The following is a 25,716-nucleotide window of genomic DNA, read 5'->3' as shown; positions in this document are numbered from 1 at the left end:
CACTACCTTCTTTTTCTCTTTTTTTTATACAACAGAAATTCCCTAATACACTACCAAGAATAAGTAAGACTAACAACATAAATTTCTACAACTCAAAACACAACAATCCTAGATGATAGCCTACATTATAAAAGTAATAACATGAGATATGCAATTCGAGAAAGCACACTCTTACCAGCGAAGGCTGAGTAGTGACCAGTACGGATCTTCAAACTTGATTACATCCACAAAATGCTCCCTCCATGTATTCCTACAATTATAGTTCACATTTTAAGACCCTTTTCATGAATGCACCATTTGCAACATCATAAACTAAAGAAAAGATGACAAAAAATACAACAAAACTTAGTAGCTCATAATCCAAAAGCATATAGGTCCCACAATGACAGATCAATACTTTATAGTGATAACTAGCCACTAGGGAACAACATGGTTTCGCACCAATTGCATTGTCATCCTATACCTAGTCGCAACACACTCATGCTCCACGATTTGCAAACTGACAAACTTCCACACACAATCAGATAAAAAGAGGGTAGGAAAACCACAGCCACTCAAACATTCATACAACTTCATTCACAAACACGCTTGATTCCCAAATATCACGATGAAGCATAAATATGTCACCCTAATGTAACGGCATTTCGTTTGACGTTGGAACCACTTCATAGCACAACAAAATGTCATTACTTTGGGTTAAGTGGGCAAAGACAGAGGCCATATAACCCAATTCAAGGCAGCTATTTATAGCGCCATCTTTGTGAACCATCCTAGGAATTATCAACTCCAAAGTTAGATCAAGTACTATTTTGAGCTACCAAGTTTTCAAATTAGATAACATGGCCAAAGTAGAGAGGAAAGCTGAACAAAAGGAGGTCTATGATAACTTCCACAAGTTGCAATAACAAGATTTGAACCAGCAACACAAAATATAGATCAGATTTGGAAAAATAACTCCCGTTTAACTAATTAAAATCTGGAGAGAGAAGTAAACAAGGATCATGCTTGGACACGGTTACCTTAACGAAAGCTTAAAATCTCTCTTGTGCTTCTCCTCCCTACTATACTCGGATTGATTTGCCTCTTCCTCATGCAAGTGAGTCAACAAAAAAGGTCAAGCCTACATGTTTTCATGAAACGCTTAACTGGAGGTGCTAAAAAAAGGGTGGGCTTAATAGTCAAATAGTGGCAGTTGTGTCGGTCAAACAAAACACAGATTGTGGGGAAGCAAGCAGTTTCATTAAAGAATACATGTATCTTTATCTTACCAGCTCTTCAACCTCAGAATCATGTGCAACACCACAAGCCTTGCTTAGACATGTCACAAGCTACAAGCAACAAAAATAAAAAATACCAACCAGCTATATGTTAGTTAAGTCAAAGTTCAACATAATATACAAATAAAGAAAAGACAAGAGAGTGCACAGTAACCTAAGGACACAAACATGGATGCGGACACGGACACGGACACAGGGACACATGAATTCTAAAAAAATGGGAATACGGACACGACGCGGGACACGCCCCGTGTATATTTAATTAATTATTATTTGTTTATTTATAATACATATATAAGGGCCGGTTCCACCCACAATTTTTGACACAAAATTTGACAAATTGTTCCCTTTTTCTCTATCTCACTTGACACCTAATCTCTCCCTCCCTCCGTCCCTCCCTCACACAAGCATGAAAAAAAATCCACTACCACCAACCTCTCCCCACTCTGGCACCTCTATGTCCAGCCGACCAACCCTGGCAAGCCACATCTCCGGCGGCCCCTAATTCCAACGAACTCCATCGTCTCTCAATCCCCTCCTTCCTTCTAGCTACTTGATCAATTGGATAAAAAAAAAAAAAAAAAGGATTTCATATCAAGAAGCTAAGAGATGAGGCTGCAGTTTTCTCTATTCGTTTATTACCTTAGTCTATTCGTGACTTAATCCCATACAGAAACTTGCCCTCCTCCGCTTCGATATGAAGAGAAAAACTAAGGTCCTTCGACCTCCATGTTCTACGTAAACTTGTTACCGAGTCTAATATTGATGTCGCAAACTTGAGAGCATGAAATACAACCTTCAATCAAACAATTCTTGAATCAAACGCTAATAATTAAGGAGTTAGACAGACTGATAAAAACCAGACATTTAGCTACTCTACAAATATGATACAATAATTTTCTGCAATTGCATCATTCTTCAAACAACCATTTGAGCCAAAAAAAAAAATCATACAATTCCATAAATTGTGTAAGACCATATGATTGAATCAAACTACCATAAAGTTGATTTATACAAAAGGAACCAAAACAATCTGAATTTGCTCACCCGACTCAGCCTCTTTTCTTCCCATTTTCACTCCCCAAAAAAAGAAAGAATGTCCAAAACTGTACATGTTGCAAAAAATGGCAATAAAAGATGTTACTCTCATGTAAAAAGGGGAAAAAATGGTTTGAAAAATCACTAAATGCAACTTTAACAATTTTGCGTTCTCTTAACATTTTCATATTGACAAAGTGAGACAACTCTAGATCATATCAGCAGCATCGTAGATGCTGATGGGGACTCTACACAAACTGGTGGTAGTTCAAAACAGCGGTGCTAAATCCCTTAGCATACTTGGCCAGCTCTTACTAAAAAAGGACTGAGCCACTCATCCATAAAGAAGTTCAGATTCGTTTAAGTGATATAAAGAAAATAAAACAAATATAAGCCAATCTACTATAGGTGGAGTTATGTCTTCCTTGTCTAATCACTTTTCCAATCTATAGTTGGCTGTCATGATACTATTGTACACTCATTAGGAAGATGGTAAAAAACTACAAAAACTACAGCGTTGCTCAGGCAACTCGAACTTTAAGTCCCCTAATCCGAAAGGGATTTCCAAAAGGGATTTTAGAGCTAACATTCGCAACTAATTTGTCAACACCATATAAATACCCAAAACCTAGCTTTCCAATCAAAAGCCTAAATTGAATACAATATTTTTTTAAGTTAAACTATATATAAAAATAGCAAAGATTGGAGTAGCCAAAATTTTAAGCCTTCCACTATGGATACCAAAATCATTCAAAGCCGAAATAAAAATCACCACCAGAACCCATTCCAACCAAAGTGACCATGCCGCTGGCCGGATTGCGCCCATATTGAAACAGCGGCCGACTCACATCGGGGAGCCAAAACCAGAGAAATCTTCGAGAAATCTAGGCTCCGTTCCGGAACTAAAAATAAGTCCTTATTTTTAAAGAAGGCAACTTCAAGCTCAAAAATTATGGGCTTATTGAAATCTAAAAATATGCAATATGGATCTTGTTTGGAAGATCTCGATGAGATTTTTTATACGATGCAAAAAAAATTGAAAATTTATTTTTCATTTACTTTATTTTTAAGTTTGAAAATGTGAAATAAGCTACTTATTTTTGAAGAAGGTTTCTGGAACGGGGCCCTAGTCACCTGCAATAAAACCGAACAAAAAAAACACCCAAAACAAGTCTCAGCCACGCATAGGTCGAGCGAATCCGAAGGGAGCCAGTCGGAAGAAGAAAAAGGAAAAAGAGGCCGATCGGACGAGAAGGGGAAATAAGGAGAGGGAGGCCGATCGGGTTTTGGAAAAAGGCCAACCGAACGGACGGGTAAAGGGGCAATCGGAATAGGGGGGGTCCGGACGACTGGGCGTTTGAGAGAAAGCATGCGTGGCTGAAATGGAGGAGCTTCGCCTGCGTCCTCGCTGGAGCAGCAGGAGACTGGAGAGACACGGCCTCGGGAGGCGGCGAAGAGGGCCGAGGTGAGGAGGCGGAACGCGCTCTAATCGAACGAGCTAATCGGTAGAGGGGACTAAGGGGTGCTTATTCATGGAAAGGAGATGGGTTTTACAGGCAGTGGGGTGGTCGGTGTGGCGGGGGAGGAGGCAGCAGCCTACCCCCCACCGAGAGGGATGGCGTTCTTTGTACGCTGAGAGAAAAAGGGGGGCTCTGCTTTCTAGAGAGAGTTTTTTGATCTGTTGGTTTTATTCAACCACTTAGGCTCACACTCTCCCCTGCCACCTTTATTATTACTGTAAAATTCATATTGCTGACAAACCTGCAATAAATGAAATTTGGCAAAGACATAAATAAATTCATATTCTTCAAAACATTAAGTTCAACAGAGAAGATATTCACTTATGCAACATTCAAATGCATGATATAACATCCAAAAATCCTAAAGATATGTGATACAAAAAACAATAGAGCGACTACGACAACTTGGACAGGGACAATGTCGCCTACTCTGAATATGGGGTCAAACAGAAAATAATAAAGACACGTGTGAGGACAGTTTCAAGTCAACATGACTCATAGGATGTTTGAATACATGCCCAAATGGGCCAAATCGACACAACTCATAACCTGAAACAAAACCAACCAGAGACTTTATCACATCCGTACCATTCTAAAAAAGGCAGCCACAAAAATTACAGGTCCCCTGAAACCACCCTAACGAGGCTGCACAAATCCATGCACATACACAATCGTTCGCTTCTCACCGGAACAACCCCTTGTCAAACCGAATTAAGATTTTAGAATAGTCAAAACTCCAAGAACCTAAACTATTGTGTTCATCCGTTTACATAGACAAGTCTCCAATGATTCAAAGAGTAAAAGCTTGTTCCCAAATACTCCCACCGTTCCATTTTAAATATACTACACGGGAAATTTTACAAATATTTTGGGACATAGCTACTGCCTTCTTTTTACGTCACAATTTGCATATCAGAGCTTTCGTGCAAGGTTTCCCTAACTAAGTGATCAACACAAATGTTCACCGCATCTGAGTTCAAATTTTCAGAGTACAATTAGGGGAGTTATAATTGCAACTGTGAATCAACTCCAAGGCCTCCTGCGAATCTGTTACTAGGACCATACAAGGTAGCAACAATGCCTTCCATATGGACCATAGTTCTGGTTCTAACGCTGATGGCAACCAAATGTTTTGCATGAAACAGACAACCCAAAACCAGCACTATCACGCACCAAAACTCCATACCTTCTGTTGCCTGGGTGACCCATGGAGGAAACAAAAGTGTTAACTACCAGAGTTGCTAACAATGGTGGACTCCAAAGTTCCATTCCAAATTTTAGTAGGGGATCACAATAGCTTGAGCAATCTCAAATTCCGTCACCTTTTTACCAATCCATTCACACAATCTGGGGGTACAACAGGATTCTAAACCCACAGAATAGCAACTATTCCCATAAAAGCCCGAGTCCAATAATCTCTAGTTCCAAGGACATTAGCCAGCATATACTCCTCAGAGAAACTAATCACAAGCAAGACACTTATGATGGCTGCCAAGAGAGCATCATCCCGTGCAACAATTGTAGCAAACTGTAAGAACAGGGAGTTAACACCAACCCAAACTACATGATTCATGTGATATTAGATAAGAACAATGATTTCAAAACATCAAAATTCAGTGGCAGCAGGGGAAATACTTTTAAGAAGAAAGAAGAAAGAAGGACATTATCAGGATGTGATGACTTAGAACATTCAGAAATAATTGATTGATTAGCAAACCAAAACATATATACATATACACAAACATCTGCAGATATGTATATATGTGTTTATGGATGGATGGATGGAAACAAGGCCAATGAAAAGGCAGGCTCAGCTCCATTCAACCTATGTGGAGATGCAGGAAAACTTCTGTTTTGTTAGATGTTTAACCAATCGTAAGAAATCAAACCAGTTCCATGTCATGGCAGGTTCAGCACAATAAATACATGATGATTTTTAAAGTACCAAAGCCCTGATTGCAAATAGTGATAAACAAGCACAACAGCACCACAATAGGAAGAAATCAAGTATACAATACACCTAGATCACCAGCCCCATACCCCCAAGAATGTAAAGCACGCATACACATACATGTAATAGACTAATAAAAAGTGACGAGATACCTGTAATGTTTAGTCACTCAAAGATCATTGACATTACACTGTCAATCCTAATCAGTCCTAGATTCACTATGGCATCACGAAAAGGTAAAACTCACCTCTCGGCTTGCACGATTTCCAACGTCAACGAAGCCACTTCCTGAATTCTTTAGCCCAATTTGAGAAAGTAGATAATGGAACGACAATGAGAAATGGCCCATATATTTGTTGAGCATTCTGAGGAAGAGAAAAAGAAATGAGCTCTCAAAAGAACAAGAGAGCATATTTGTAATATCTGTCAAAGCTGAATTTCTGGAGATCATTCTCATACCAAAAATAGATGATTTGTTTTAATGGTCTGATTGCTTAGGACCAGCAAATCAGTTGTAGGATCTTTGACTTGTATGATTGCTTGTGATTAGGGAATTAGTGGTAAATGGCTTAATCTTTGGGATTGGATAGTTGTAAACATTTATTGTATAGAATAATGAAGAGTATAAGAAGAGGGTCTTCCTAAGGAAATGACAACACAGTTTTCCAGAAATATACTCCCTCATAGATTTGTCATGGTATCAGAGCCCTAGCTATGGTGTCTCGCTTTTAGAAGTGTAAGCATCTTAGAATCCATTCTTGGTTTTGTGTTGCTGTCATCAGTTGTTCTAGAGGTATCATCCTACTCAAGTTAGTTAGGTTTTTTTCTGTCATTTTTTAAAGTTTCTTTTGTGGTTAAGAATGTCAGAAAAATCAGAAATCTTGTCCATCAAGATGGATGGGAAAAATTATTTTTCTTAGGAGTTTCAATTTCGCAAGTTTGTGAAAGGGAAAGAATTATGGGGACACATAGATGAGTCCATTCCTAAACCAACTCAAAATGCTGAAAAAGCAAAGTGGGAAAGTAATGATGCCAAGGTAATCACTTGGATTTTAAGCTCAGTAGATTCCAAAATTGTTCTCAATTTGCGTTCTTATACTTGTGCAAAAGATATGTTGGCTTATCTAAAGAAGATTTACAATCAAGATAACCCAGCTAGAAGATTTCAGCTTGAATTAGACATATCTGAATACTCCCAAGGGACTATGTCTATTTAAGAATATTATTCTGGGTTCATTAATATTTGGGCTGAATATAAGGAGCTTGTTTATGCTAATGTTTCGATTGAGGGTTTAAAGACTCTTCAAGCAGTGCATGAAATCACTCAAAGAGATCAGTTTCTCATGAAACTTTCTCATGAAACTGAGACGTGAATTTGAACTTGTCCATTCAAATCGTTCAAATCTGATGAGTAGGGCACCCACCCCATCATTGGAGACTTGCTTGAGTGAACTCCTTCGAGACAAACAGTGATGCTTGACTCAGGCAGTGCTCGAACAGAAAGATATTGGCTCTAATCCACTGGATGCAGCTTTTGCAACTCAGGCTAGAGGAAAGGATGTTAGCACAAAACAATGCTACAACTGCAAAGAGTTTGGCCATATAGCCATTAATTGCAAAAAGAAGTACTGCAACTACTGCAAGAAGCCGGGAACACTTGATCACAGAATGTCGTCGCCGACCTCAAAATCGATCTCCTAATGCTTTTTATGCTGCTCCTGCTGAGGGTTCGCACATGGTTCCTAATGCTTTATATGTTGCTCCTGCTCATACTACTTTCAGTGCTATGACTCCAGAGGTAGTTCAACAAATGATTCAATCTGCATTCTCAGCTTTTTGCCTCACAGGTAAAACTACCTCATCTCCTGTTTGGTATGTTGACTCTTGTGCTTCCAATCACATGACCTTTTCCTCAGCACAACTTGCAAATACAAATTGCTAATGGTGAAGTTGTGCCAATCAAAGCAATGGGTGATATTCCTCATACTTTGCCCTTGCATAATGTTTCCATGCACCACGTTTGGCTTCTAATCTTATATCTGTTGGTCAATTGGTTGATGACAATTGCAACGTCTCATTTTCCAAATCTGGTTGCATTGTGCAGGATCAGGCGTTGGGGAAAGTGATCGTGAAGGGACCTAAATGTGGAAGGATGTTTCCTATTCGTTTATCTAGCTATCCCAAGAATAAATCTTTGTTTTCATTACTTTGTTCTACCTCTACTCCATCATATCAGATGTGGCATAAAAGATTGGGGCATCCTAATGCCAAAAATTGTTGTTCATTGTTTGATTTAGAGAGATAACATAATTGAGAGGAAAAATCCCATTAGGGTTAATTTCATTCAACGTAATGTATATATACAAGCTATACAATTAATTTCTCTATGGTCCTAGATACTTAAACTAATTACATGATAAGACACATAATTATACTAGATACAAATAAGCCCATCATCTAACACTCCCCCTCAAGTTGGTGCAAAGATATCAATCAAGCCCAACTTGAACATAATAGGATGAAAACTCTTACTACCTAGCTCTTTTGTGAATATATCAGCTAACTGGTCTCCAGATCTCACAAACGGCATACATATCAAACCCTCGTTCAACTTTTCCTTAATGAAGTGTTGATCAATCTCTATGTGCTTCGTTCTATCATATTGAACGGGATTATGAGCAATGTTGATGGCAGCTTTATTGTCGCAATAGAGTTTCATCGGAAAGCTATCAGCAAGTCCCAAATCACGTAACAAAGTTTGGAGCAACAAGAGCTCGCAAACACCATGAGCCATAGCTCTAAATTCAGCTTATGCGCTAGACTTGGCAACTACCGATTGCTTCTTACTTCGCCAGGTAATCAAATTACCCCTAAGAAAAGTGCAATAACCAGAAGTAGAGCGCCTATCATCCACAGAACCAGCCCAATCAGCATTAGTGAATGCCTCCAATCGCAAATGGCCATGATTAGAGAACAAAATTCCTTTTCCTGGAGCTGATTTCAGATACCTCAGAAATACGATAAACTGCATCTAGATGTGAAGTACGAGAATCATGCATAAACTGACTAACACCACCTACTGCATAAGAAACATCTGGTCGAGTGTGAGCCAAGTATATTAGTCGACCCACAAGTCGCTGATACCTCTCTTTATCAGTACGCTCCCCCACATCTCCACTAAGATGATGATTTGTCTCAATAGGAGAATCTGCAGGTCTACAGCCCAACATATCTATTTCTTTCAAAAGATCAAGTATATACTTGCGCGTTGGGAGATAAAGATACCTCTATCAGATCTTGCCACTTCCATTCCAAGGAAATATCTCAATGATCCTAAGTCCTTAATCTTGAACTCTTGAGCTAGACGAGACTTAAGATTATGAATCTCATTCACATCATTGTCTGTCATTATTATGTCATCAATATAAACAATAAGGACAGCAATCTTACCATTACTTTGTCGGGTGAACATCGTATGATCTGCATGGCTCTGCTTGTAACCAAAACTCAACATTGCCTTAGAAAACCTACCAAACCAGGCTCTAAGGGACTGCTTCAGGCCATAAAGTGCCTTCTTCAATCTACATACTTTTCCCTTACTTGCAGGAGAAGAGAAACCCGGTGGAATATCCATATAAACTTCCTCTTCTAAATCACCATGGAGGAATGCATTTTTCACATTAAATTGTTTAAGTGGGCAATTCAAGTGGGCAACACACGAGAGGATAGCTCGCACAAAATTCATTTTTCGCTACCGGAGCGAACGTCTCTTCATAGTCAATACCATAAGTTTGAGTAAAACCTCTGGCAACAAGCCTTGCCTTATATCTCTCAATTGTACCATCAGCCTTTTGCTTAATAGTGAACACCCACTTGCATCCCACTGGCTTCTTCCCTTCTGGAAGTGACACTAGATCCCAGGTGCCATTCTTTTTCAAAGCTGTCATCTCTTCTACCATAGCTCTTTTCCACTTAGGTAACCTGAATGCATCTTGCCAATTCTGTGGAATAGATATAGAGGAAAGAAACAAATGCATAATACGAAGGAGACAAACGGTCATAAGAGACAAACTGTGAGATAGGATGTTGAGTACAAGATCTAACACCTTTTCGAATAGAAATAGGAAGATTGTCAGGATCCATAGGAGGGGGTTTAGTAAGAGAAGAATCATTACCAGAAGAGTCAACTGAGGAAGAATCTGGAACTGGAGTGGGTGATTGTGATTGACTAAGTGATAACACACATGAAGACTATCTATTTTTCCGTCTAGCATACCTCTGTAAGCCAACTCCTTGCAGTCGTGCAGGTAGTTGTTTCTCAATGTCACCACCAATATCATGTGTTTCTCTTTCAGCAGATACTAGTTCCTCTCCAGTGTTTTCCTTCTTCCCCTCACTATGATCATAGAACAATTGTTCCCCCTCACTATGATCATAAAAAGTAAACATCTCTTCTTTCTGCTGATGCTCCCCCTGAAGAGATGGTTTGGAAGGAGAATAAAAAATCTCTGTTTCCCAAAAAGTAACATCCATAGAGACAAACATTTTCCTAGAATAAGGGTCATAACACTTATAGCCTTTCTGGGTTGGAGAACACCCAACAAAAATACACCTATGGACTTTATGTGCCAGCTTGCCCCCAGAAGGTTTGGGGGCATGAACAAAACACACACAACCAAACACCCTAGGTGGAAGAGTTGTAACTCGACAACTGCTTGGCAGACACTCAATGGGTGTTTTAAATTTAAGAACATTAGATGGCATACGGTTGACAAGATACGTGGCAATTAAAATAGGTTCTCCCCACAAGTATTTGGGGACATTCATAGTGAACAAAAGGGATCGAGCAACCTCAGCAAGATGACAATTTTTGCGTTCAACGACTCCATTTTGTTGCGGAGTGTCAACGCAAGTCGTCTAAAAAAGAATACCATTATCAGCTAGATATGCCCGAAAAATCTTATCAATATACTCAGTCTCATTATCACTCCGAAGAATTTTAATATTTGTATCAAACTGAGTGCACACCATCTTATGAAAAGATTTGAAACAGGAAAATACTTTATTTTTTGACTGGAGTAAGTACACCCATGTGGCACGAGAATAACAATCAATAAAAGTAACAAACCAGCGATAGCCCTTTAAAGAAGTAATAGGAGAAGAACTCCAAACATCAGAATGGATAACCATAAATGGGGAATCACTCCGTTTATTAATAGGTGCAAAAAAAGAGCGTTTATGTTTCCCAAACTCACAAGCTTCACAAAAAAATTGATCCTTAGGACAATGTTTAACTAAAGTGGGAAACAGTTTCTCTAATATCCCAAAAGAGGGATGACCCAATCTACGGTGTCACCGATGTAACAAAGAAAGAGTGGAACTCATATCTGCATGTAGAGCTTGTCCACATGATAAAGATGGCCGAGATGAATGAGGTGCATGCTCTAGATAATAGATACCACTATGTGCTTTACCACTGCCAATCACCTTTCCCGTTTCCAGTTCATGAAAGACACAGTGAGTAGGAAAAAATATCACAGAATAATTTGCAGAACGGGTAAAACAACTGAAAGAAGGTTAGTGGCAAAGTTTGGAATATGGAGAACTGGAGAGAGAGAGAGATAAAGGGAGAATAGCGAACGAAACCCTTCCCTGAAATAGCAGAGAATGATCCATCGGCAATTCGAACCTTATCCTTACCAGAACAAGGGGAATAGGAATAAAAAACAGAGGAACAACCTGTCATATGATCTGAGGCACCAGAATCAATAATCCAAGAGATACCAAAGGAGGCAGCAAATGCACTAGCTGGAATACCTGAATGAGCAAAATAGGATGCCGAAGGAGCTGCAGTGGAAGTAGGAGCTATAGTAGAGGAAGGATCAGCCCGAGCCATAAAATGCCTGAGAGCTTGCATCTCCCCCTGAGAGAAACCACCAATAGAATCAGAAGATGACTGAACTCCTGTATTGTACCCAAAATTGGACGAGGTAGCAAGTTCTGAAACATGTGCCAAGGCCTGAGAATGCCCGGGACCACGACCTCGCCCTCCACGTCCACTGCCTCGCCCACAAGAAGGACGACCATGTAACTTCCAACAGAAATCCTTGGTATGTCCAGTGTTGTGGCAGTGATCACACTGGAGTAACATACGGTCCATAGTTCCAGTGCTAGTACCAAACTGAGATTTTCCACTGCCTGACCCAAATTGTCCCTGCGGAATAGCAACCAAGGCAGAACGATCAGAAGTAAGAGCTTGCAACATAGCACTCCTCCTGCTGAACAAAGGCATAGGCCTTTCCCAAAGATGGAAACGGAACACGACCCACCACTTGCACTCTAATCGGATCATACTCCACATCAAGACCAGCAAGAAAGTCATACACGCGCTCTTTTTCTATTCTTTTTAACCAAGCAGCAGCATCAACGACGCAGACTACCTGAAACCCCTGATAATAATCAAATTCCTGCCAGGCCCCACTGAGATCTGCAAAGTAAACAGCAACAGATCGATTGTGTTGATCCATAGTATGAAGTCTTTTCCGCAACTCAAAACACTAAGCATCATTGCCCTGCTGAGAATAAGTTTGTTTGGCAATAGTCCAAATCTGCTAAGGAGTGTCAAGAAGCAAGAAAGGACTACGAATATCAGCCTTCATAGAGTTGAACAACCAGGTCATGACCAAAGATCGATGAGACTTAAATGTCTTAAGTTCAGTAGCAGTAGTAGGCTAAGTAACAGGACTTTCAATAAACTCAGACATTCCTTTAGCCTCAATAGCTAAAGTAAAAGTTCGAGACCACAGTAAATAATTTGTACCATCCTGTTTGATGGGACAAATATCCAGTGAAGAGTTATCTAGAGTCACAACCTTACTCACTCCACCCGTTTCCACAACTTGAGCATCTTTATCCTTTGAATCCTCCGACATAGTCATTCAATAAAATAGCAAATAACGCACTGTCTTAATGAAGAAAATAATCAGGAGAAAAGAAGTCAACCCAATGCTCTATTTATATACTTATGTAGGCAAATCAGTGTTTTAAATGGCGAAAGGCGCATCGAGGCGAATCAGTCCCCTGGGGCTTTAGCGCAAGGCGTGGCGTGCGCTTTATTGTCACGAAGCGCAAAAAAAAAAATTTCCTTCGTAACGAGGCAAATTTTATTAGAACAAGTTGTCAACACAAACACGCTTGTAAAACTTTCAAATGTCATAAAACATAACATGTCAATGGTTAAACGAAAGTACCAAACACGAAACATAACATATCATCCATGAAAAGCTAACATAATAATGTTTGGCCTTAGAGACATAACAAAAGGATTAAAGACAATAAAATCTAAAGTCATGCATAGACATTAATCATCATTCTCAGAACCAAGAACTTCATCTTCAATTTCATCATTATCATCTGATGATTCTGATTTATATCCTTCCACATCTTCCTCCTCCTCATCATCCGTCTCCCATTCTCCCTCTTCGATCACCTCATCTATAAGAGATGTCTTTCCTCTTGAAGCCTTAGCCTTTAGAGTTGGTTTTGCCATTTTCGCGATAGGTGTTGAGTCTGTTGACTTTGAACTTGATGCTCTGGTTGTTTTCCTTGGTTCTTCGGCTCCAGAAGCTAAAGCAACATCATCCCAATTCAAATCATCACCCTCAAACACAGCTTCTTCCTCCATCTTCCCAACCAACCATTCATTGCTCTCATCAATATCTTTCAAGGATATAGGATCAATGCGATCACGTTTGAGGTATCGACGTTTCAATGCTCTATTGTACTTAACAACTACCAAATCATTGAGATGCTTTTGAGCTAGTCTATTCCTTTTTTTTGTGTGAATCTGCATTAACAATTAATTATACAAGGGATTTAAATTCATGATCATACATAACTAAAGGAAGTCAATGAATGAACTTGATTATCATATACTCACATGCTCAAAGACACTCCAATTACGCTCACATCCCGAGGAACTACAAGTAAGGCTAAGAACTTTGACGGCAAATTTTTGCAAGTCGGGAGTGTCATGACCAAATGAGGCCCCCCAATCAGCTGCACACCATAGAATATTGATATTGGAAAACACTCTTAAAGTGCAACTCTTAGGACTTAAATTAGTTACTAGATTAAGGTTAACATGGTGATACCTGGTGCCCTTGTATTTCTTTGCCTTATTGCCCCTGGGTTACCGAAGAGTCGTTCAGCTCTCTCATACTTCATCAAGTCGGCACAAATAAGGTCTTGTGTATCATTATTGGGAATCAACTTTGTGATACATCTGTATAGGCCTCCAATGACTTCTGGAACTTTGCAAGCCTCTGGATTTTTGTAAAAAAATTCAAGATTTAAGTAAAAACCAGCTGCATACAAAGGCCGATGCAATTGGGATTCCCACCTCTTGTCGATTATCTTATAGACCTCATCATACATCTCCTTATTTTGATTGAAGGAATTTGCAATAGTTTCTTTAGCCCGATCCATAGCCTCATAAATGTATCCCATTGGAGGCTTGACTTCTCCATCAACCAATCTAAGTACCTTAACAAGTGGGGAAGCGAACTTGAGGGCAAGGAGCACATTCCTCCAAAATGAGGCCATCAACATGACTTTTTCTACATATTTTCCTCCTTGCTCTTTTGCCCATTTGCTATTGGTCCACTTCTCTGAAGTAAACATCTTCCTTAAGTTTCCCTTTTGTTCATAAACCCTTTGCAAAGGCAAAAAAGCAGTTGCAAACTGAGTTTTTGCCGGCTTAACGAGCTCCTTCCTCTGGGTGAATTGCCTCATCATATTTAACAAAGAAGGTCGATTATAAATATAACCATGAATCATTATTGCCCTTTCCCAAGTTGTCTTCAAATTTGGTAATTTAAAAATGTCTTCTAACATCAAGTCCAAGCAATGGGCAGCACACGAAGACCAAAACAAGTGAGGTCGTTTTGCCTCCAACAACTTCCCTGGTAATTGTTATAAATAAGTGGTGTTAGAAGTTAGAACTAGAAGCCTAGAATAATAAGTGATTTTTAATTGTTCATAACTTCAAGTAACACAACCAAATAGCAAATTAAAATTCTCACCTGCAGCCACATTTGCCGCAGCACTATCCGTAACAACTTGAACCACGTTTGTTTCTCCAATATGCTCCACCCACCCATCAAGCAATTCATATATCATTTCTGCATCCTTTACAATTCCAGATGCATCCATAGATTTCAGAAACATGGTCCCCCTCAGAGAATTCACCAAAAGATTCATCAATGTTCTATTTTTCCTATCAGTCCACCCATCGCTCATTAGCGTACACCCATATTGTTCTTGGTCTTTTTTGTGCTCCTCCATCAACTTGTTAACATGTTCTACCTCTTTTTTTAGAAGAGGGACTCGCACTTGATGATAAGTTGGTGGGGGCAAACCCGGACCGTATTGCCCAATAGCCTCTATCATTGGCGCAAAACTATCATTGTTCACAACATTTAGAGGTATCCCACAATCATATATCCACCTTGCAATAGCCTGATGAGCCTGGTCTTTCAATATTTTCTTATATGGTTCATTTTCATCAATTTTTGGCTGTTTGCCCTTGGCTTTTCTATTTTCCACCACCACCTCTGGTTCGGGAGTGTAGTAAGTGTCGAGAGGCCCTATGTTTCTTGGTTTCTTAGGCTTAGAATGAATAGATGCGGAGATTGTGCTTCCGTGAGTAGAAGATTTCTTAGAACGGGGATTGGATTCAATAATATCATCATCCAGGTCCAAGTCATAATCATCATCATCAATATCTGGTATAGACTTAATTTGACTCTTTGTTTCATCCATTTTACGTATAAACTCCCTCATCTCCTCTCTAACCTCAGGTGGGCATCGGTGACATGCCGCTGTATTCCTTTTAGCTCCTCCAGCAAGGTGTTGCTTGATTCTTGACACACCCTCATTTTTCACTTCGTTACAAAATATACATTTCAACTTGGTATTATTGTGTGGCTCAACCTTTTCGCAATACTTCCAACCAGGGTCCTTTTTACTAGAATTTTCAGATGTCATCTACGATTAACAAGTACAAATAATACCATAAACACATATAGCTGCTGGAAAAAAAAAAAAACAAAAAATCTAACAGCAAAACAGCCCAGGAGGTAATTAATGAGAAAACAGAAGGACTCAAATGGGGAGAGACTGAGAGAGAGGGGGGTAATGAACGTGAACAATGTATTGATGGGCATAGTACTGTGTGTGCACACAAATGGACTAGTACTGCTCTTATTAAATTTTCTAATCTGTTATACTCCGTCTTTCAATTTTCCGAATGTAATTAAACAGAAAAAAATGTATGGTAAGAGAAATAAATGCGACTGAATTAATTTATTTCATGGTACAAGTAAAAGAAGTATGGACGGAATGAAGGGGATGAAGACAGTTTACTAGAGAGAGAGAGAGGGAGAAAATTGGGAATGCGGTTCTTTTTTTTGCATGTCAAACACGTCTCTATCCTTTTGTGAGTTTGGAACTCACTTGGTCCTCCTCCAAGAAAAAAAATTGCCCAGGAGGTAAAAAAAAATTTAAAAAGAAACAGGCGTTTAAAGAGAAAGAAAAAAGAAGAAAGAAAGAAAAAGAAAAAATTGCCCAGGAAGGAAGAAGAAGAAAGAAGAAGAAGAAGAACGAAGAAGAAGAACCAGTAACACTGTAACAGTACCGGAGGAGGAGGAGGACGAGGAGGTTACCTCGTCGCTGAAGAGTGAAACTGATGCCTGAAGTTGCTGTCTCGATCGATCGTTGATCGCCTGTCACTGAAGCTGCTCGGCTGCTGCTGGGTATGGATCGTGTATGATCGTCAGCCGATTAAGGTTGAAATTAGACTTAAAAGCAAATATTATTCAGTGCATCGCGTCTTTTCTGCTGAATCTGCACCATTGGATCAATTTTTGGATCACAGACAAAAAGCTTGCGCCTCGGCACCTTGCGCTATAGCGTGCGCCTTGGCGCCTTTTCTGCGCCTTCGTGTTTTCCGCTATAGCGCCATTTTTTGAACCGCAGAACGTGCGCTGCGCTGCGCCTCGCGCTTTAGCGCGCGCTTTTCAAATCACTGAGGCAAATGTTTAAAAAAACTTTATCTAATCCCAACAACAGTTGTCGACCATGAAAAACCAGCAGCCGTCAACCATAAACAAAACTTTATTCACTAGTCTCTCAATAAAAAAAAACAAACCCAGAGCAAAAGCAAAACCAGATCCAGAGCAACAAAAAATCCGTTGACCATCAACGAACGAGTAGCTGTAGTCTCCGACTTCCGGTGACACTATTCTGACTCTCGCCAGTCTCTCGATCAATCTTTTAAGCAAAACCCAGCCTCCGGTAAGTTTGTCCCGACCTGCGGTGTCGTTTCTTTAAGACCCAAGAAACAGATCGACGATCAGCAAACGGATCTGGGTGATTGAGGCTGACAGAAAAAAAATACCCCGAGACCTGGGCGATCGTGACTGACAACGACGGCAGACTCTGCGAGTCGACGGCGGATTGGTGGATCGTGGCTAGTAGCGGCAGTGGTGAGCTTCTTTGATCGAAAGCTCTGATACCATGTTTGATTTAGAGAGAGAACATAATTGAGAGGAAAAATCCCATTAGGGTTAATTTCATTCAACGTAATGTATATATACAAGCTGTACAATTAATTTCTCTATGGTCCTAGATTTTTTTAAACTAATTACATGATAAGACACATAATTATACTAGATACAAATAAGCCCATCATCTAACATTCATGTTGAAATCTGGTCTGCTCTTGAATAAAGATCATGTTTCTTTACAAGATGTTTTGTTCAATTGTGATAGTTGCAAATTGGGTAAACGCAAAGCTCTTCCTTTTCCAATTCACAATGACATAACTACCAATTGCTTTGACTTGATTCACTCAGATGTTTGGGGGATTGCACCTGTTTCCTCTCATTCTCACCACAAATACTTTGTTACGTTCATAGATGACTATAGTCGCTACACGTGGGTCTATTTCTTGCATCATAAATCTGGTGTTTCCGATGCCTTCAAACACTTCATGGCTTATGTCAAAAATCAATTTTCCACATCTATAAAAGTTTTGCGATCTAATTCTGGTGGAGAGTATATAGATCATGGATTTCAAAATTATCTTCTAAGTGAAGGAATAATTTCCCAGCGAACTTGCTCGTATACTCCTCAGCAGAATGGGCTCGCTGAACGAAAAAATCGACATCTCTTGGATGTTACCAGAACACTTCTTCTTGATGCATTTGTTCCAACTCATTTTTGGGTCGAAGCTCTATCTACGGCTGTGCATCTAATCAATAAACTACCTTCACCCAATCTTCAAAATCAATCTCCACACTTTCGGTTGCACAAAACTCATCCCTACTACAACCAATTGCATACTTTTGGTTGTCTTTGTTATGTTCACTTGCCAGCGCCAAATCGAAACAAATTAACAGCGCAATCTATACGTTGTGCATTCTTTGGGTATGCGGCTAATCAAAAGGGATTTTTGTGTTATGATCCTTCCGTTCGTCGCATTCGCATTTCTTGTCATGTTGTCTTTGTTGAAAATCAGTATTTTTTCCAAAATCATCATGCTTCTACTCCTCCACCATCATACTCTTACCTTCCTGACTTCGATAGTATTTCTCCAAATTTGACAAGGTCTAAACCTGAGATTGTATATCAGCGAAGAGGTAACACTACCATTCTACCAGACGGTCCTAACCGCGAATGCTCCCCGGCTCCTGATCCAAGTCCTAAACCTCCTCAACTTTGAAGATCCACTCGCCCATCTAGACCACCAGAACGCTTGTCGTTTTTAGCCACTTCGTCCCCGACATCAATTCCAGCCGTGCAACATTCATGTTGGCAAAAAGCAATGCAGGAAGAATTGGAAGCTCTAGAGAAAAACCACACTTAGGACATTGTCTCTTGTCCAATTAACCATAAACCGATTGGCTGCAAATGAGTTTACTCAGTTAAACTTAAATCTGATGGCTCCTTAGAACGATACAAAGCTCGGTTGGTGGCTCTTGGAAATAGACAAGAGTATGCATTAATTATGAGGAGACTTTTGCTCCTGTGGCTAAAATGACAACCGTTCGTGCACTGATTTCTATTGCAGCTTCTCAATCTTGGCCTTTATTTCAAATGGATGTGAAAAATGCCTTCTTACATGGTGATCTTAAAGAAGAAGTCTATATGAGACTTCCTCCGGGTATCCAAAGGAATTTTATTACAGATGTATGTCGTCTACGACACTCTCTTTATGGGTTAAAACAAGCACCGCAGGCTTGGTTTGGAAAGTTTCATTAGACTCTTCATCAACTTGGTTTAAGTCAAAGTGCTACTGATCATTCTCTGTTTATTCGTCGCTCTGGTGCTGGTATAACTATTCTCCTTGTATATGTCGACAACATCATCATCACGGGCACGAATATGAAAGGTGAATATAGCTACAAGAATCTCTACATTCTTCTTTTCATATGAAGAATCTTGGAACCCTCACCTACTTCCTAGGACTTGAAGTACATAAGTCAACTCAAGGGATTTTTGTTAATCAGTCCAAATATGCAAAAGACCTTATTGCTTTGGCTGGTCTTGAGAACTCAACTCCAGTGGACACTCTACTTGAGGTTAATGCCAAATATCGAAAAGATGAAGGCAATTTACTCTCCGATCCTACGGCATATAGACAACTAGTAGGCAGCTTGGTCTACTTAACAATGACCAAACCGGATATTTCCTACGCTGTCAATTTGATGAGTCAATTTATGCACCAACCTCAGCATCTTCATCTAGCAGCTGTCAAGCGAATCATTCGTTATTTATTGGGAACTCCGGAGCGTGGGTTATTCTACAAAGCTGGTTCATCGATCCAACTTTCTGCTTATAGTGATGCTGTTTGGGCTAGATGTCCAGACTCACATGGATCTACAACTGGGTGATGCATGTATCTTGGCGATGCTCTTATTTTGTGGAAATGTAAGAAGCAAGAAAGGGTTTCAAAATCTTCCACTGAAGCCGAATATCGAGCCATGTCTTCTGCGTGTTCTGAGATTGTTTGGCTGCGTCACTTGCTCTATGAATTAGGCTTTCCACAAGTGGATCCCACGCCTATGCATGCTGATAATCTGAGTGCCATACGTATTGCTGAAAATCCGGTACTTCATGAATATGAAGTAAACACATTGAGGTGGACTGCCACTACATTCGGGAAGCCTGTACTAATCACATCATTACTTTGCCTCATGTGTCCACGGAATTTCAAACCACATATGTTTCTACAAAAGCATTGGCAAAGACTCGCCACCAGTTCTTAGTTGACAAATTGATGCTAGTCAATTCACCCGCATCAATTTGAGGGGAGGTGTCAAAGCTGAATTTCTGGAGATCATTCTCATACCAAAAATAGATGATTTGTTTTAATGGTCTGATTGCTTAGGACCAGCAAATCAGTTGTAGGATCTTTGACTTGTATGATTGCTTGTGATTAGGGAATTAGTGGTAAATGGCTTAATCTTTGGGATTGGATAGTTGTAAACATTTAATGTATAGAATAATGAAGAGTATGAGAAAAGGGTCTTCCTAAGGGAATAACAACACAGTTTTCCAGAAATATACTCTCTCATAGATTTGTCAATATCAACACGAGCGAATCTGTACCTATAAAAAACCCAGCATAGACACGGACTGAACAGTTTTACCAAGACCCATTTCATCAGCTAATATGACATTTGTATCATTCCTCCAACTGTGCTACGAAAACAAAACCAATTAGCACAAGTATTCAAGTGAAGCTATATTAAAACCTCTGTTCTAAACGCGGCCGCCCAGGCCGCCTAGGCGCTTGGAGGTACCCTGCCGCCACGCCAATAGCCCTTGGCGTTTAATTTGGCGCCTAGGGAGGTTTGGCGGTGCTTGGCGGCCGCCTAGGCGGGCTTGGCGGCCTTGGAGCTTGGCAGTCTTGGCGGCGGCCTTGGCGGTCTTGGAGCTTGGCAGTCTTGGCGGCGGCGGCGTCTTTGGAGGCCTTTGGCGGCCTAAAAATATATATATATATATATAAAAGTAATACAAGGGATGTGAGCGAAGCCCTACTACTTATTGTCTTATTCAACTTATTTGCTAGTTGCTACTACTTAATTTCATTTGGGTTTGTACTTTGAAGTTTGAACTTGCATTATGGATACATGGAATATAGTTTGATTGGATGATGGTTTGTTCAAAAAAAAAAAATCCGCCGAATTGCTTGGCGCCGCCTAGGCGGCTTGGCGCTTGGAGGTGGGTCTCCGCCCTACTAGCGCCAAGCGCCATTTAGAACATTGAATAAAACAGAAAATTCCAGTATCAAATTCCAAGATTCAAACAGAATATGCTCTGTGATACCTGTTAACGAGAAAGTTCAAGCCTTCAAGCTGATAATCTCGAAGTTTTCCACCCTTCAACAATTCAGGCTGTTCATCAAGCTTCCTCAGACTTGCTAAAGGGCAAGAGTGTTTTCAAATTAACAAATAGATTCAGACAACTTCATAGATGAAATAGTATCACTATAGTGAAATTGAAAATAAGCAGCAAATCAGGAGCACCGTTATTGAGTTTGGCAATAAGCCATAGTGATGGTATCAGAATAAGAATGTTACTCAGGAAAACAGAAAAGCACATATTACTATAGAAGATGCATGAAAAACATGCCATCAAGTGTAGCAAACAAGGAAAATCCAAAAGAGCCTGCACTCAAACCAAAATACCACAGTAATCACAGGAATTCTTCTTTGTTTAAGAGTGCACATGCAGAAAAACATGCAACCAATCTTGCCAACAATGGTTGACTAAAATGCCGTAATTGTGAAGACAGGACGCACTAACGTTTATGTTTAGATATTTTTGGATGTACCGATGCAATCCGAATTGAGTCAATCATTTGGCATACAAAGCCAAACAAATATATCTTTCAAACCTAGTATGTTTCCAAGGACTTGAATTAAATATTTATCAGAAGCTAACAATGGAGAAACGCTTCAGCATTGATCTTAATAGTTCCGATCAGTTGTTCAAACAACTGATTGCAGTACAAGCAACTTTCATAAGCTCACCATCAGCTATCCTTCACAACCACAAAAGAAAGACCCAGGGTGGGGTTCATTGAAGAACGTCAACAGTGTCATCAAGAATACCAAGTAAACTAGACTTAGAGTAGAAACCAAACCACAGTTTCCATTAGCTTTGAGTAGCCATGGACATCACTATCCAACTTGAGATAATTAAGCAAGAAATACATCATGTGGACAACACAGTAGGTCCATGAAAAGGCTTGCATGTCCAATACTCCCTCAAATTCCGTCTACAAGTTATTTTCTTCTGTTAGAACAGTTGTATCCAATCACAAACTACACAAAAGTTGCACCTTTTTCCTGGGGATTTACTGCTCTCTTTTTTCTGTCAGCTGTTCCACTTTACCAATCAAGGACACCAGAAAATTTTCCCATAGAATTACATAGGTCACTCTGGTATGAAAAAAGGAGAATTCATAACAAAAACTAAAAAACAAACATATCGTGGTGAATTTACTGATGAGCTGTATGCCAAGGAGGAAGAATTATTTAGTGCCCCTGGGGCACCACCACGTGGTACCTCAGACCCCTTTTCCATCACACATTGTGGTGGGGCCCAAGACAAAGTGTATGTAGCCCACCACAAGGTGTGGTGGAAAAGGGGCTGGCAGCACCATGTGACGGTGCCCTAGGAGCACTGAATAATTACTCCTCCAATGAGACAACACTATTGCTGAATCTTGAACACGTAGCACATCTCGCAAATTCCATAGGTACAAAGAATAAATGGTCTCCAACTAGTAGCATAGGTACTTTTTCTATACAGAACACCACTTTTTTCTAAACTGATAACAGAGCATTGCAAGAGGGACACAATTATTTCAACTTTATGTAACCATTCTCATGGTTTTCGTAGACTTTCAATACAACGTGTCATTACCTACTCTAGAACTGCTATTTCTTCGTAGTAGGGAATAATACAGACATTACTAAAAATATTCTAAGTTGAATGTTTTAGTTTACAATGTGGAATCCCAAAGCTGAAATAAAAAAGCAGACAACATTCCAAGATTAACACACCTTTACCGTTCTTGCACTGGGAATCAACCATTTTTCCTTGTACACTTATCGCAGCCTCACGCGCCTGCACATGCCATGAGAAATCAGAAAACTAGACCACCATAATATCCTAAACCACATCTCCACACAAGTTTTCGAATTGGCAAATAGAAGAATTGCACCCAAAAATGTTATACAATATGAATTGACAATAGGAAAATGAAAACAAATCAGCTGATTGTAACGCAATGAATTCAAGATGTGTGAAACAGGAAATAACATAAAGGAGCTTTTAACAGAAGTGTAAAGGCCTGTAATCTGCAAAGGTCGCATATTGAATGGTGAGAACAATCAACCAAAGTCATGTGATGAAGATGAAAGAAAACACTCATTTACCTAGTGAATCCCGGATTCCCCATTCCCCAAACAAAACGAAAAGACTTGACTCTAGTTAATAATGAAGACACTCCAACTTATCTTGATATTCAGCTGGATCAAAGGGCGGACCTCAGCATGGAAAATCAGAAGAATTGGAGGTATCGAGAAGCGAAGATGGGATGATAATGGAAGAGCAGGATTGGGAAAGGGGTGAGTCATCTGGAACGGGATGGGGATGGGCTGCCAGAAAGTCCGCTAGTGCCTGCTGTCCCTGGCCCCCCTTGCTTGTCTGTCTTACGCCCTGTTTCATCTCCTTGTCTTCGTTTGTAGTCGAAAGTTTGACTTCCTTCTTTTCTTTTGTTTTCAGAACTGAGTTATTGATAGAAAGACAGTGGGACTGGATCCTTAAAAAGGGAATTTTCCTAGTTCAATAGACCATTTTGTCATCGAACACAAACTAGAAAGACGTCAAAAACCAAAACTACCAAACTAAGTATTGTCAATCAGTCAATGAATAAAAAGTCTAAAATGCCAAATGTTTAAGAGATATGTAAAACATCAAATTGTGGGCGATAAAATGGACCAAATTTACCAAAACACAAAGACTTAACACAATAGCTTCAAAACTTTAGAAGCATAAGAGAGACTTAACTGAGAAAATCCATTGCAAACTTCAAGGAGACCAAAACATAAGAGGATGAGAAGTTGAGAACATAACCTAAGCGAAAAGAGAAACGAGAGACTATATCAAATGTTTCCTTTGGAAAAACATAACGCAGCTTAATGGACAATTATCCATATTTGTCACCACGCCAATTTGATGGAAGATAAGAAAAGAGGCAGGCAACTGCATATAAAATATATTTTTTTTAAATATAAAATATATTCCAACCCTTGTTTAAGTAAAAAGAAGAAAACACCAATACAACCTCCCATTTCATTTTTTTTTATCTGAGTAACCATTTACTAGTTAGCCCTTTTCAGTTATCCTGTATCCAATCCTTTTCAAATTTCCCCTCCTTGTATATTCAACCAAATGAGTGTGGGACACCCTACTTAAGAAGCCAGATATTCTCCCCCAGTGAGAGAAGGGAATACCTGACCTGTTGTAACTTGCAAGGGCATCAGTGAAAGCAAAGATTTAACAGTCCCAATGAGACCATTTCCTGTGTCAAGGTGATTTCAAGGCAAAGGTTATCCAAAACACCAAAACCTCGAGGTTCTTTTCCATCAGCAATCCTTCAAAGACATCAACAGAGTTCCTAGAATCTAGATTCAGTCGTCATCTGTAATATCTGACCATAAAACATGATTAGCACAAAGTTGATATCTACACTATCAGTAGTCCTCCTCAAACTCTTGCATGAAGGCAATGCTGCAAGAAGTTCCTTAACTTCTTATACCTTTCCAGGCAAACTAGAGCTTCACGCTGTGTGACACTCCTTTGAGGAAGACCACCTACTGTTATATTTTGAAGTTTCTTATTTGCTTTTGAGATTTCTTGTTTGCACAAAACCTATCTGCATTGATCTGTGCTGTTCCTAGCCAGACTGTTGAACATTCCATACGCAACGATGTGGGATACAGTGAGTGATAAAAGAACATTCTGTTGAAAAAGACATATAGCCTACATAGCTTCCACAATATCAGTCGAGCCAAATAACTATAACATCAATTTAGAAATGGATGTCCACACTTTTAGTCATTGGAAAGATCATTACCATTTTACACAACAGTCAAATGATATGAATGTATGTTCTAGCCACGAAGAAGGTTTATTTTTCCCATTCGGCATGTGTCGAAACATGCGAATCACTGTTTAAATTTACTTCTGTGCGTTTTGGGCTTACTAAATCTAAGAGAACAGGTAGCCCTGGACAGAGCTCAATGGAAAAATAAAATTCGTGTAGCCGACCCCAATTGATTGCGACACAAGGTTTGGTTTGGTTTGGGTATTTGACTAATATATTTCAATGCTTGGAAAAATAAAAAGGTCAATAAGCATGTGACAAGCAGCAAAAGCCTGCCTGTGCACCCCAAAGCTTCATAATATAAATGGTAAGTTAACGTGATACCATATACAACACACATGCACCACGTATTTTCATTCATGGAAAGAAGCTAATGCCCCCGTATCACACTGGTTTTCAAAGCAAGAGGTAGGCAGCATCAACAAATAATGCAAATTCCAGCAAGATTAACCAGCATTTCAACAGCAATACAAAGATAAACACGGAATTAAGGAGCACAAAGCACATAGGAATCAGTATGCTACCTTGTACTCATTGATCGCATCTTGAGCTAATGCAATATCAACTTCTTTCTCCCTGGAATATAGCATCATAACCTAATTAGCATTCTGTTTCTGCTACAAAGTCGCAAAAATAACAGTGCTGAACATGAAAACAAATGCAATTGCGTTTATACTTCCTGGA

At 39.7% G+C, this 25,716-nt stretch overlaps 1 protein-coding gene, 1 long non-coding RNA gene and 1 pseudogene across 2 annotated transcripts; all 3 read right to left on the bottom strand.

The window, feature by feature from the left end:
• Positions 1-214: 214 nt before the first annotated feature.
• LOC131312996 (uncharacterized) lies at positions 215-3,079 on the bottom strand. Its single transcript, XR_009196040.1, has 5 exons — positions 2,325-3,079; positions 1,920-2,073; positions 1,269-1,328; positions 1,020-1,120; positions 215-250 (listed from the first exon to the last, which is right to left on the bottom strand). It is a non-coding gene; the product is annotated as an uncharacterized LOC131312996 (long non-coding RNA).
• A 1,907-nt stretch (positions 3,080-4,986) lies between these two features.
• LOC131312995 (protein CHROMATIN REMODELING 5-like) overlaps positions 4,987-25,716 on the bottom strand; it is a 38,753-nt pseudogene continuing 18,023 nt past the window's right edge.
• LOC131312994 (uncharacterized) lies at positions 12,928-20,245 on the bottom strand. Its single transcript, XM_058341032.1, has 4 exons — positions 14,870-20,245; positions 13,940-14,749; positions 13,726-13,844; positions 12,928-13,632 (listed from the first exon to the last, which is right to left on the bottom strand). Exons 1-4 carry the CDS (start codon positions 15,831-15,833, stop codon positions 13,147-13,149), a joined length of 2,379 nt encoding a protein of 792 aa, XP_058197015.1. The 5' UTR covers positions 15,834-20,245; the 3' UTR covers positions 12,928-13,146.

This window comes from Rhododendron vialii, chromosome 13a (assembly GCF_030253575.1).
Source record: "Rhododendron vialii isolate Sample 1 chromosome 13a, ASM3025357v1".
NCBI classification, from domain to species: Eukaryota; Viridiplantae; Streptophyta; class Magnoliopsida; order Ericales; family Ericaceae; genus Rhododendron; species Rhododendron vialii.
Note: the sequence above shows the minus strand (reverse complement) of the source record. Positions and strands in the feature narration are given on the sequence as shown.